The 12,493-nt window shown below is 43.4% G+C and overlaps 2 protein-coding genes across 2 annotated transcripts; both read right to left on the reverse strand.

The window, feature by feature from the left end:
* Positions 1–633: 633 nt before the first annotated feature.
* Positions 634–7,405, reverse strand: LOC128713176 (uncharacterized). The gene is made up of 4 exons (XM_053808036.1): positions 7,358–7,405; positions 5,496–5,606; positions 939–1,021; positions 634–724 (listed from the first exon to the last, which is right to left on the reverse strand). Exons 1-4 carry the CDS (start codon positions 7,403–7,405, stop codon positions 634–636), a joined length of 333 nt encoding a protein of 110 aa, XP_053664011.1.
* A 3,809-nt stretch (positions 7,406–11,214) lies between these two features.
* On the reverse strand, positions 11,215–12,143 carry LOC128715288 (calphotin-like). The gene is made up of 2 exons (XM_053810169.1): positions 12,120–12,143; positions 11,215–12,033 (listed from the first exon to the last, which is right to left on the reverse strand). Exons 1-2 carry the CDS (start codon positions 12,141–12,143, stop codon positions 11,215–11,217), a joined length of 843 nt encoding a protein of 280 aa, XP_053666144.1.
* Positions 12,144–12,493: the final 350 nt, after the last annotated feature.

Consider the following 12,493-nt stretch of genomic DNA (forward strand, 5'->3'; position numbering starts at 1 on the left):
GAGGTTCGATAATGATCGTTTGAAACGTTCACAGTTGTATATAGAAATGATTCATTTGTTTTTGAGAAAAAAAATCGTAGTCATTTAAAAAAGAATGTTTAAAGTCGATAAGTGTAATTCATGTTTCGAGCTTGTCGCTCGTTTCTACAATGGAGGCGCCTAGCTTCCCGTAAATGAGGAAAAGCTCTGGAAATGAATCGGGATTGCATACTTTGCGGCGTTTTGATTTTAAATTACGAAAACTTATTATTGGCGACGAAAAAGGTACTACACGTTAGATGCAGTATTCTTTAAATGATAAAGAAAGACACAAATGAAAAAGGCTGTTTATAATATTGTGAAACATGGGCTTCACATTGTAGCGTAATGATTTATAACAACCGCACTAAATGGAGCAACTGCTAATTGCAGAACCGCAAGGAAGCAACTTAACTTACGCAACAAGTTATTCAACATGGTTTAATGAACGAATTAATTAACGTAATTTGGGTTAACAACGATATGCTTAACGCTGTACTCTACTTCTGTTGTCAACCTTCAGCGTTGTGATGTAAACGTTGCCGTTGTGCGCTGCTCCACAATAGCGGAATGGACCGTGCTTTCACACCGAGTGACACTCGTCCAGTTTTGTGGTTAGGTCGTCTCCCAATCCCACGTTGGTTGCGTCCAGATGTAGCCCGTGTTCGTCATGGAGCAGTACGCGTTGTAGTACCGGCCAGGTGATCTAGTGTAGAATGGAGCAAAACGAAGCGGAAAAGCGCGGAATATAGTTAGCAACAAATGGGGGAAGTACAAATTTTAACAAGCAAAAAACCTGCTCTAAAGCATGCTTCGGATGGGCCACGTGTTGTGCTGCATTGCGATAAAAGTTGGCAAGCTGAGAGCATTGTGTGTGTATGGCTATGTGCTTGTGTACTGGCGGCATCAGCAACACTCACCTGCAGTACGACCACTGAGGACAACGGCATCGGAACAGCTGCTGGAATTCCTCCTTGCAAACCTCATTCCACCAGCAGGTGCGCTACAGCAAGGAATAGAAAAAAGAAACATCGCGAAACGTTAAGGCACTTGACTGCTGCAAGTATGCAAACATTCGTTAGATGTTCCCTTTTCTGCGAAAACTCACACCGAAAGCCGGACGAACCGACCGGACGGTGAAGGTACGTAGTGAAGGGGAGAAGAAGGTAATAAATTTTCCGGATAGTTAAGCTAACCGGATTGAAAGTTTCGGCCCAAGGCGAACGTACCGAGCATTGGGAACTGAGGCAGAGGTTTATTGACACGTCGTAACGGAAACTTTTCCACTTCGCAAAAGGTTCTCGAAAAACTTGGCCAAAGGAAGAACAGCCCATCAACTGTCCCGTGAATCATGTCGGGTTAATTAAGTCCAATAAATGATTCATTCGCGTTCATGGGCGCGACGTTTCATGAGGCTTGGGTGGGTGTTGGTGTTTCGCCGTGTTTCACTAGCTGTAAAAGGGATAGGATTTTCTTCCGTTGAACTGATGCTTGATAGGGTTTCGGCAAAAAGGGACCGTCCTGGATGTATAACCGGTTCGGGAGAGCAAAGTTTTGCGCCGTCACTTGCTCCGAAGAGCCTGTCCGAGCAGAATCTGTTGTTTTGTACGCTTCACTAAACCGTTGTCATAACTTTGTGATGAACAACGTTCACCTCAGAATTTTCCAAGGGCAAAAGTTTGGGGCGACATTGCTGCTGTTGATGCAGGAGAAGGATAGCTTTATAATGAGGTGAAATTGTTGGCATTTTATCCTGGGGTTGCAGCAAACATGGGAACAAATTGAATTTGTCACCAGAAGCGGTTAGTTGAAGAGTGTAGTAATTTGTTGAGCGTTACAAAAGTTGTACTTTAAAGAGTCGTACGTTCATTTTGGTAGAGCCTAAATGTATGCAATGGTTTGTGTCTTTACTTTGGCGTAGAAGGAATGGCCTGCTGTTAGAGAGATTTTAAACTGAGATTTGATAAAAGCTAGAGACGTTTATGCAATTTCCTGTTTTATTGATGCTTTCTGTCCGCTTGGGAGATTCTCTTCTTGTCTCTTCGAAGAAAACGAACCTAATCGTCTGATGCCTAATGGTAAGCGTCTACGGAATAAATTATAAGTATTTGTCATAAAAGGCTACATAAGGGCATAGTTAATCCCACACACTGTAACCATCATAAGCGACCAGCTCGCTTAACCGAACAAGTTTCATAATGAGACAGGAGTCAACTCTTCGTCTGGTTTAGAGTACTCTCTAAACTATCGGCAAACTAACGACCAGCGGGACAAGTACCACGTAAAATGTCTATGCAAGTTTAACGTCCACTGCATACCGGCCAGTATGGCTTAAGTGGATAACTTTGTCGAGCGTACGTCCACTCGATCCACCTCCGCTAGATGATGTTCCAAAGTTTCGTACAAAGCCACGTTTATGTCCACTCTTTGTAATCAGATTCCTACCCAACCCACCCGAGTTATCCGCAGCTACCGATCGCAATCATTGCCTAATTTATCATCGTAATTAATGGTGCAGTGTTTTTTACTTGCGCTTCGTTTTTCCTATTCCACTATCATTCACTCGCACAGATATGAAGTTACCACTTTGGAGAAGAACACAAGCGCTAAGAGCAGTGCGGTAAAATTACTTTCCCACCTTTGCCCCTCTCTACGTACGTGTGTTTATAAATATTTTGATGGATTGAGACAAAATTTTCATCTTAACAGCCATTAATCTCCTGGTTTTCGTCGGGGAGGGAAAAGCGTCAACATCATGGTATGAAATTTATTTATTTATCTTATCCTCGCCTCAGGACGATACAGTACATCCGTGTGCTTTTGCTACTACGTGCCAGGGTTGCTCCGGATATTGGGTGGGTAAACCACGTCGCGTCACCCTTAACCATGGTGGTGAGGGTTTTGGTTTCGTGCCGTACCATCCGGAGCATCACGAGGAAAAATCATGACCCGCAACGATGCTCGGCGTGATTCCAACGAATCGTTTCAATTGCCCTGCTAGAAGCGATTCGATCTAGGCTGAGAGATATCGCTGGGAAAAAGGTCCACCGGAAGGCGAAGGAAGGCCTGGTACAAGGGAATAATTGGATATTTTATTGAGGTTTTTCAAAACCGGCGGCAGAGAAGATCGTTATCTTACGCTTTCGCTACATCACCATCGGTTGGTAGACAAGCCACAAGTGTTTTGCTGCTTCCGAAGAGGGCGATGGTTGCTTTCGTAAGAAAGGCAGCTTCGGGCGAACGCTTACATTGATAAAATCATTGTTTGTTGCCTGTAGATGTGTTGGAAATGTGTGTGAAAATCCTTAAATCCGGTAGCGATCTTGGAACAAAAACATAACCATTACTTTACCACCGCTTTTCTTTCTTCGAACCTACACAGACCCACATGATGTTATGTTCTTTAGAAGAAGAAAATGTACGTTTTTTTTATTCGCAAAAGCATTTTAAACACATTTTCACCATGGGCTTTTTATTGCCGTTGATAAGCTTAGCGAGCAAAGTGACGAATAAAAATGATTCCACTGTCAAGTGCCACAAAGGGAGCCGGCAACCGCGATAGGAGACATTTTTGGCGTTATTGGATTTTTGGGCAATGGCATTTTGTGCCAAATTTCCATTTTTTAACCAAACCAGAGCCTAAAATTCCATTTCCTGTGGTGTTTCCCTTTAGCCACCGCTTGTGCTATGGTTATGGAACACATATTACCTTTGCTTCTTACGGTTGAGGTAAGCTACAATCTGCTTCAAAGGATTCATGGAAGTGGAATGAGTATGGCAAAGCACAGAAGAAACCGACACTCACACACACACACACACACACACACACACACACAGAGTCACACTTTTCCTGCCTGCCGCCCGAGAAAAGGGAAAACCCATTTGAGGCTCAATTAATGGAAAGGAAATTGATTTTCTTTGGCCGCACGTTGGAATGCCGCATGGGTTGGCAATCCTTCCCTTTGGTTTGTTTATGGGATGATTTTTCCGGCTTTCATTAACTCGGCGAAAAATGCAAAGCTTTCAAAATAGAAAGCGAAAGTGTATTGGATAAAAAGGTACGCCGTGCCACCATTTCGGTGGATGGAAAAAGCGTAAAAGGGATGAAAATACAATTATTTTCCGTTCAAATTCTGCCGGTGTCCTTGGCTAGTGGGAGGCTAGGAGAGACTGAAGATATTCACAGCATCAAAGCGGAAAAGGGTTGTGTCTGGTTGTGCTAATTTAATAACACTCAAAACGCTTCGAAAGCTATCCAGCTTGTAAATGTTCTCAAGCATCCCTTCTTCAAATTGCGATGCTTCAGTTAAGGTGCAATTAGATTAAGCACCGGTTGAAATTCCAACGGACGATGAAATGTTTGTGTTCGGAAGTGTAATGATTTTAAACTTTCAGCAGTGAGCAAATGATTAATTGATTTATGTTGATAGCAGTGTGCATAGTGAATTAAAGCTATTACGATCTCTATATTGTTAATATCTCCATTGAATACACTTAAGCAGGGAGGATTGGAAAATGTGGTTACACAAGATTAAATTACTTTTGGAAACATAACAACAAAGTTTTATAAGTCGAAGCAGTGATAAGGATGCCCCGCGCATCTGTTTGCCTACATTTTGGCGCAAACAAAATGTTCGTCTTGTGCGATTGCCATGTGTCATGTTCGTTGCGTGTTCGGCTCACCGGAGCGTGGCGAATTTTAAACCGTTTCCCAACAGCAAGACCGTTTGTACAGCTAAGAGCGTATATTTCTCTTCGAAAGATTTCTCGTTTGTGCTCTCACTCAAACGCCATTGGACCAATTTAATTCTGAAAATTCATTCCGAAAAACAAAATCTTCATTTTTTTTATTCCTGTTTTGTTGTGCCTTTGCAAAAAAAAAAAAAAATCTTTTTGTTTATTTGTTGAGTTCAATTTGTTGTGTAAACGCTTACCATCAATCTTCGGAAGGGATTTGTTTTTCTATAGCGCATACCTTCGGCGGGCTCAATAATGCAGACAATGTATCGTTTTCTCGGAAACGCTATCACGACGTACAATCGGCGAAGGAAGCAATCATACCACGGCTATAAGTCATGTGCCGTACCTAAGAAACAAGCTAGGTATGAATAGCAAAAGGCTGAAGAAGGCTCCACAGATTGCTTTCATTGAATTGAGTTCAATTTTATCGGCTTGTAGCATAAACCTTCGCACACAAGCCAACCGTCAGCTTTTGCCGGTGAACCGTGTACCCGACGATTCACATTCCAACGCGGACACGGACCCAGGACCCGGACCAGGATCACACACACACACACACTCACATAGGAATGGTTCCATGGATGGATGGCGTACCGTTTGTGCACACACAAGCACAAACCGCGTCGTCACGTAGAAGGCCCGATAACGAACGAGCAACCGGAGCGGAATGAAAGCATATTAACTGCGCACATCTGCACAGGACGAGGTGGAATAAAAGGTAATGAAACTATGCTCACCTCCGTCAGATAGCCTCGCACACTTTGATCCGAGTAGCTGCGCTTAACGATGCGACCCGACGCTGCCGGCAGGATGGATATTGCACCGAACACGGCGAAGGCGACCCACACCTGGAGGGAAAAGAAAACAACTGACATTAGCCGCGGAAGGTAAGGAAGCTGGAAGTCAAGGTGTGAAATGTGGCAATGCGGCCCAGAATGTACAGTGGGTGGGTGTGGGCCGTTCCAATCGGGACTGTCTGCCACACAGAGCGACGTTAAAGTAAACGGATAATAAAGAAAAATGCTGAAGATGAACCACAAACCATTTGCAATAAAGCGACAACGCCGACTAGGTTTCACCATAAATCGGTGGTAATTCCCGGGAGGCTGCAGAAGTACCGGTGGGGCCATTGATTAAGGTTTTCAGAACGTTAGGTGGAATGAAAACAGCGCTCCCTTGGAACGTGCCGAACACAAGTCGAAAGCAAACGACGAAGGTACTTTTCAGCAAAAGCACAAATAAAACAACAAACACCTAAAGCAGCCACGAAACGGGCAAGGCGATGGGGAGATGAAAGAAAATATAACAATGTAAGGCATCTTCGCGTCCGCTCTGGAGGCGCATTCACTGTTGCTACATCCGCTTTACTGGCTTGTATTTTGTCTTACAAAAAGAAAACCACCGGATATGTGCCAAGGGACTGGCCGTTTGGGTATTGACGTTGTAAAAAAAGGGTTGAAAAGTTTTTCTTTTATTCCCTCGCTAGTAAAACCCTAGCTTGCGTGAGAATAAAAAAATAATGGCCGTTATACACTTACACAGAGCAGATACAGTGATGTGCGCAATAATGGCGGCAGAAGAAATGAGTAAGTTTTTTTATCAACTATTTTATGGATGCTTTTTTGTTGGCCTATAGCTAGCATAGCCCATGATCACCTCTTATCGATGAAGATTTAATTCGATCCTACGCCTCATAATTACATCGCTTATCTTGGTATCAAAGAAACGTCCGTAAATGTAGGCAATTTGAAATTTATTGGTTGCCCTATTTGTATTTTTGCTTCTGACATTGTAATCTGATCGATTAAAGACGATTAGTTTATAAAATTCATTACGCGTGTGAAATGAAATATTAAAAATTCGTGATAATTAATAAAGGCACTTACTTAATTGTTTTAGTCCTTTATATTTAAAGAACTATTCCACGTAATGCTGTTAAAGTTACTAGAAAAAAAAATAACTCAAAATTATTGGCAAATGGTATTACCATCGTTAAATTAAATAAAGTAACCAACATAAACTGAAACATTAAAATGTACTCGATGGTGCCAAAAACTGTACCACACTGTAGCCGTACAAGCACGGGCATCAATAATACGAAACCGTACCTCCATTGCGGCTCGTTCCTGATCGATAGCGGCATAGTTTGAGCACACTCTACCACCGTACATAATCGGGCATCCTTATTCTGCTGGAGTCAACGGTCCTTATCGATCTGGCTTGCAGGGTTTGTGGGAACCATGGGAGCAAAAAAAAAAACAAGACCGTCGCAATCAGGAGAAAATGCTTTTCGTTGCCTTATTATAACTTCAAGTATGCCGGTCGTTATGAACGGCACTCTAAGTGCGTCATAATAAAACGCCCACAAAAAAGGTTCGCTAAAAGTCATCTCGATGCTGGTATGTCTGTGAGAAATTTAATGGTGGGAAAGCGGAAGATGGAGGTAGTGCCATAATTATAGATACCTTTTTTTATCATGTTGACATATTTTAAATAGTTCATCGTGGATATTGACACCAAAATAATAAGGGAAAAAAGCACTCACTGAATTTAGTAAAAATAGACAGCAATCGCCAGTGAGTCTCCATTAAAAGCTTACCTTATTCATTCTACTCTTTCGATTTACTTTTCTTCCGATTGATACCATTCTGTCCCCAAGTACCAGCGCACGATGGCACCCTCAGTCGGCTTCTTAACACAACAAACAGCTCGGCTCCACTATCACAATCTTGCCGTCAAAACACAGTCGCTTTAGCCGCTCGTATGGCGAATTGCAATTGTTGTCCAATTGCTACCACTTTGCGGTTGATGCTGCCCGCTTGGGGGAAGAACGCGCTAAGTATGCTCGATGCCGGTTTAGTTGTGGGGTCCGAAAATATCGCTCTTCCTCACCCGGGCAACGCTTGCGATCGCCAATCCGTGCAGATGTTATCCAATCTCTCGACTGCCACGCTTCACCGAGCGTGATAAAATCAATTCCAACACTTGTGGGAAACGTGGAAGTGTGGCGTGTTCTCACGATGTTCACCAAATTATCACCAACATACTTTCTGTTCTCATATCACACCACAGTTAATCCGGTGTTGATGTTTGTCATTCAAACTAATAGACACATCGAAAGCGAGCGAACCTACCACCCAGCACCAGGGAATCACAGCACGGGCACCAGGACGAAAGGACTAGTAAACGCAAACGGATGAACCACCCGCAAAAACAGCTTTCCAACTTGTTGATAACGATGACAGGCAGAACGGGTCGTAGCAACCTGGTTCGGTTGATAAATTGATGTTTCTACTGCGCGCCTGCTGCTCGGGCACGTTTCGTCGTGCCGCTGAGGATTAAAGGTTATGTGAGGTTGTTTTTTGTTTCGTTGGATTTCGTTACGTTCGTCTTCTGTTGCTCGTTCCGGCTGTTCTCGGTTGTAGTCAGCAGGCTAAGATTTATTCATGAGCATCACTTTCTATTTCTTTGCTATGTTCAATGGCCTTTCACTACGTTTTTTCGGTTTTGTTTTGTTTCTACCGTGACGGAATCTTTTTTGTAGTAGATATTTTTTGCATCCAATACGCAATTCTTCACTGCACTTGTGGTTGCTTTCTATTGTGGAAACGATAAAACAATCTCCCTGGGAGCGCTTCCACGAATAAAACGAAATGAAACCACATACACACAAAATGAATGAATGAATGCTTGTTGCAACAAACCGAACCAAACTTTATGTTTCGCTATACCACAAAGAATACACGCTCCACACCGCTCGAAGAACTCTCAATGACGTCGTACGGGAGACAAAACAAATACACACACGCACACACATAAACACAATTACACGTGAGCGCCCATCGGAAACACAACAAATCGTCGCTTCGTGGCAGTGATTCGATCGGTGCGCGACTAGAAGACGGTCCCTCGAAGCGGTAACACAGTTGGTTGCTCCTTCCGCCTAGCGTGTGTGCGGTGTTAATACGGTTGTAAATAGATAGATGTCAAAACACTGTAGTGCCGTACGGGCGAAAGGAAGATCATCAACTGAACTGCGACGACCGCCGTTCGCTGCTGTTGGTTGCCGCCGGTTTTGCGCTTTGCCGGAGCGCAGAACATTCTATCCGTGTGTGTGCGGTGTGAGATGGGTTGCTAGTGTCGGTTGCAAGAGCGAAACAACTAGCGGTGACACTCCAACGGTGCTTTTCATTTCAAACCGGAAGCTTCCGAGCGTGTAAGCTTACGACCAATGGAGACGCCTGGTGGTGCGTAGAAAACTTTCCACGAAAAGCTCGCTACAAAAGTGATTCGAATGATTCAAATATTTGCAAAATTTCGAAAGCTGTTCCGCATTGATAAAATACTCGTTGCAGAAAAGCGCGGTAGCAGTTTGATACTCCTTTTGATACTCCTACACTTGGTCGTTTTGCTCTTTAAGTGCCTCTTAAGGACTAATCCAAGAAGGATTATTTTTTCCATGTAAATCTACGAATAACTTGTATTTAATAATTCATTGTATAAACTTTAAACTTATACCTTCCTAATCAGGACGATAAAAGTTTTTTGAACAGGTAAGTAGGTCAATCAGTGAAATATTAATTCAACGATCTCTGATATCACAAGCTCTTTCTAGCCTTTTTGACCAAAATGAATCAATATTACTTATGTATTTATATTGTATGTTTCTTTTTATTAATTATGTACAAAAATTTACTAAATGTGAGATAAGTGCAAGAAAAGAAAATATAGAAATAGAAAAAGAAAGAATGTTTCCCGCTTCATTTTCGTTAGATTAAAAATATCTCATATGTTTTGTCGCCCAAGTTGAGCAAGGCCATGGCCTTGGACACAAAACTGGACCAATATTCGGTTGTGTTTCTGTACAAATAACATCCGGCACGTCACGTCTCAAGCCTTTGCAGAAGCTTGAGGCACAGACGGCTCACATTAGTTATGCTGCCAGTCATGTACCGAAATTGCGAACCCACATTCGGTTAGCTTCGTCACGCCCGGATTAGGTCGCGTGTGCATGTTTGGTACTATTTTGAACGCATTTACAAAGCAATGAAGTGTTTGTAATTCGTTCACCTAACACCCCGAAAGGTAAAACATTGCTCCCTCGTTCACCTTGCTCCGGATCATGGCGACACGCATGGAATGTTAATTTCATCCGCTCGCTTAAACGAACGTGCGGGTGCAAATGCGAGTTAGACGCACGGTGGTTCGCGTATCGCGCAGTAATGTTTTTATTCCAGTTTAATTTGTTTATTGTCGATTATAAACACATAATCGCATATGTGGCACTCAATATTCTTTAATAATGTCGTATGTTTAGATGTATTACGGGTGTTTTTTGTTTCATATCTCTCTCCCGAGTATTGGAATTCGATATAGCTGGCGTAACTCTCTCGAGCTTATCGTCTTGCACGGTACGGTTCGTTTCTCATGTGCCCTAGATTTCGACGAATTGCGTCATACTTCGCTCACTCATCCCTGTTGATGGTCTAGGGGCGGGAATGTTGACGCATACTATATTTCCGTCAATCTCGTTGCACATTATGCACTCCGAGTGCACTTTAGAATATCGGGTCAGTGAACCTAAGGAATGAGCTTGCTAGGGATTGTCGTTCACAAGATCAAGCGAGTTGTAAACTTATTCTTAAGCAGATATAATTTTAAAAGTTAAAAGACATTCCGGAATGGATATCTGTGAAATTTATATCTTAATTAATTCTATGGAGCATTTATCCTTTTCTACACCTTTTTTTTTAAGACTTACGGTACATATTTTTTACAGCTCGAACTGCTTCATGTTGGTGAAAGATTAAGATTTCACAAATTAATCTTCTCCAGTGACATGCATGAAGCGATTCGGCTAAAAAAAGTCGCTGTTTGCTTTCTGGTGTGAATGTTTGATACTTATTTTTAGATTCACCAGCTTCGTGGAAAATGTGTGTAAAATATTCAGTTTGATCGCAGCATCCCAACCATGCACGGTCGTAGGTGGTAACTTAAACCGGGATGAAAGTGAACGCAAGGACGGTTGTATACTTTGAAATAAAACCCACCACTTCTGCCCTGCATTAAGACGCCCAAATATGCACGCTTTTCCGCTGAATGTGATTGTAACTTACCGCACCAAATACTTGATGATTTGGTGTTAAATTGTGGAAAATTAATATAATGGCTTAAGATTTCTCATGAAAGCAATGTTGCTGTGTTGCTCAGTTGTTGCTTAGGCAATTGTTTAAGAAGTTGGTGAGAATTGCCTTGTTTTGAATTTTAAAGGAGTTCTTCAATTTTGTAATTGCGCTACATTTACTGTCAACTTACTGCTACGCATGACAATTGCGCCATCTAGCGGAAAACGAAACCTCAAAACAGTTCTTGTTTGAAACTAAATGCATTGAATTTATTCTAGCTATTTCAGGTATTTACGTATCCATTTGCTGAACAAAACCGGTTGACAGTATTTTATGGATTTACTGGTGTGCCAGCGGGAACCGGCAATCCGTACTCGCTGAAAGGTGTCTGCTGTTGTACTCCGAAATTTTCCGGTGTGCCAGAAGCCGGAGCAGCTGGACTGGCCGATCGCTCTTGCTGTGCTCCATCACCCTGTCCACCGGGAGCGGCACGTGCTATCTCAACGTTAGTTGACGCACCTTCGAAGGCAGAACCAACTCCAACGAGCTGAATTCCTGCCGGAGATCCAAATGCCGTTACGAAGGCTCGCTGTACCGTGGAGCCAGGTGTTGCTGATGGAGCTGGAGCAGCACTGCGGGCATCGAACACTCCTGGTAGTGATGCGGCTGGAGCTGAAGCTAGAGCTGGAGTGAGTCCTAGAGCTACACCAACGGCTGGCAGTGGAGCAAGACGGGTGGAGAGTACTGGCGGAGTAAAGACAGGTGCTGGCGCTGCAACGGCTCGGACTGCTGGTGCAAAGGCAGCAACAGCAGGAGCTGCATAGGTAAGCGGAGTTTCCACGGGACGAACCGTCTTCAGAACAGGACCAGCGACAAGCTGAGGTGGTGCAGCAAATACCGTTGGGACTGCTTTTACAACGGGAGCAACTACAGGAGCTGCTGCATAGGCGAGGGAAGAAGCTACCGGAACGAAGGAAGGTGCATAGCTGCGTCCAACTACCTGGTTGTATGCCGTTCTCAGAACACCCTGGGAAGGAATGGTGTAGGCCGCTGCCACTGGAACCGTTACAGGTGCCGCTAAGTATGGTGCAGCTATCAGTCCTGCCGTCGTAACAGAGCAACTGATGGACATCATTGCCAACAGGGCAAACTTGTGGAAGTCAGGAAGAAAAGAGAACGAATTAGTACTTGCTTCAAAAAGTAAGTACTTGCTTCAAAAAACAAGTAAACACGTACCGAACGAACAAACGATACTGCCATGGTGTTGGGAGGATTAGATGAAGACGTACACCACACAACTGATGCATTTTCGGGTGACCAGGTGTGACTTTTATAATCGTAAGGCTATCCCTACCAAAACAGGCATTCATACTGGATTTAGGTTTGTCTGCGTTTGGTTATGCGTCAATGCGAACTCCCAATGGGAGCCAGCAAACGTAACGCCGGGCTGTGGGGTTATTCACAATGCATGGTGCAGCGCTGCGTTTGTGCCGAGCTAGCGCAAACAGTAACGCAACATTAAAGCTGCAAATTTGAATTTAAATTGTTTCATTTGCGTCGTACACCACTTGTAAAGCACCTTAGAAGGAGTCACCGAAACAAGCCAAAAA

The sequence above is a fragment of the Anopheles marshallii genome, chromosome 3, assembly GCF_943734725.1.
Source record: "Anopheles marshallii chromosome 3, idAnoMarsDA_429_01, whole genome shotgun sequence".
Classification (NCBI taxonomy): domain Eukaryota; kingdom Metazoa; phylum Arthropoda; class Insecta; order Diptera; family Culicidae; genus Anopheles; species Anopheles marshallii.

Coding starts and splice junctions, on each gene's coding strand:
- LOC128715288 (XM_053810169.1), bottom strand. CDS start 12,143: ATGGCAGTATCGTTTGTTCGTTCG. Junction 12,034..12,119: donor CAGTATCGTTTGTTCGTTCG/GTACGTGTTTAC, acceptor GACTTCCACAAG/TTTGCCCTGTTGGCAATGAT.
- LOC128713176 (XM_053808036.1), bottom strand. CDS start 7,405: ATGGTATCAATCGGAAGAAAAGTAAATCGAAAGAGTAGAATGAATAAG. Junction 5,607..7,357: donor GAAAGAGTAGAATGAATAAG/GTAAGCTTTTAA, acceptor TTTTCCCTCCAG/GTGTGGGTCGCCTTCGCCGT. Junction 1,022..5,495: donor TGCGAGGCTATCTGACGGAG/GTGAGCATAGTT, acceptor TCCTTGCTGTAG/CGCACCTGCTGGTGGAATGA.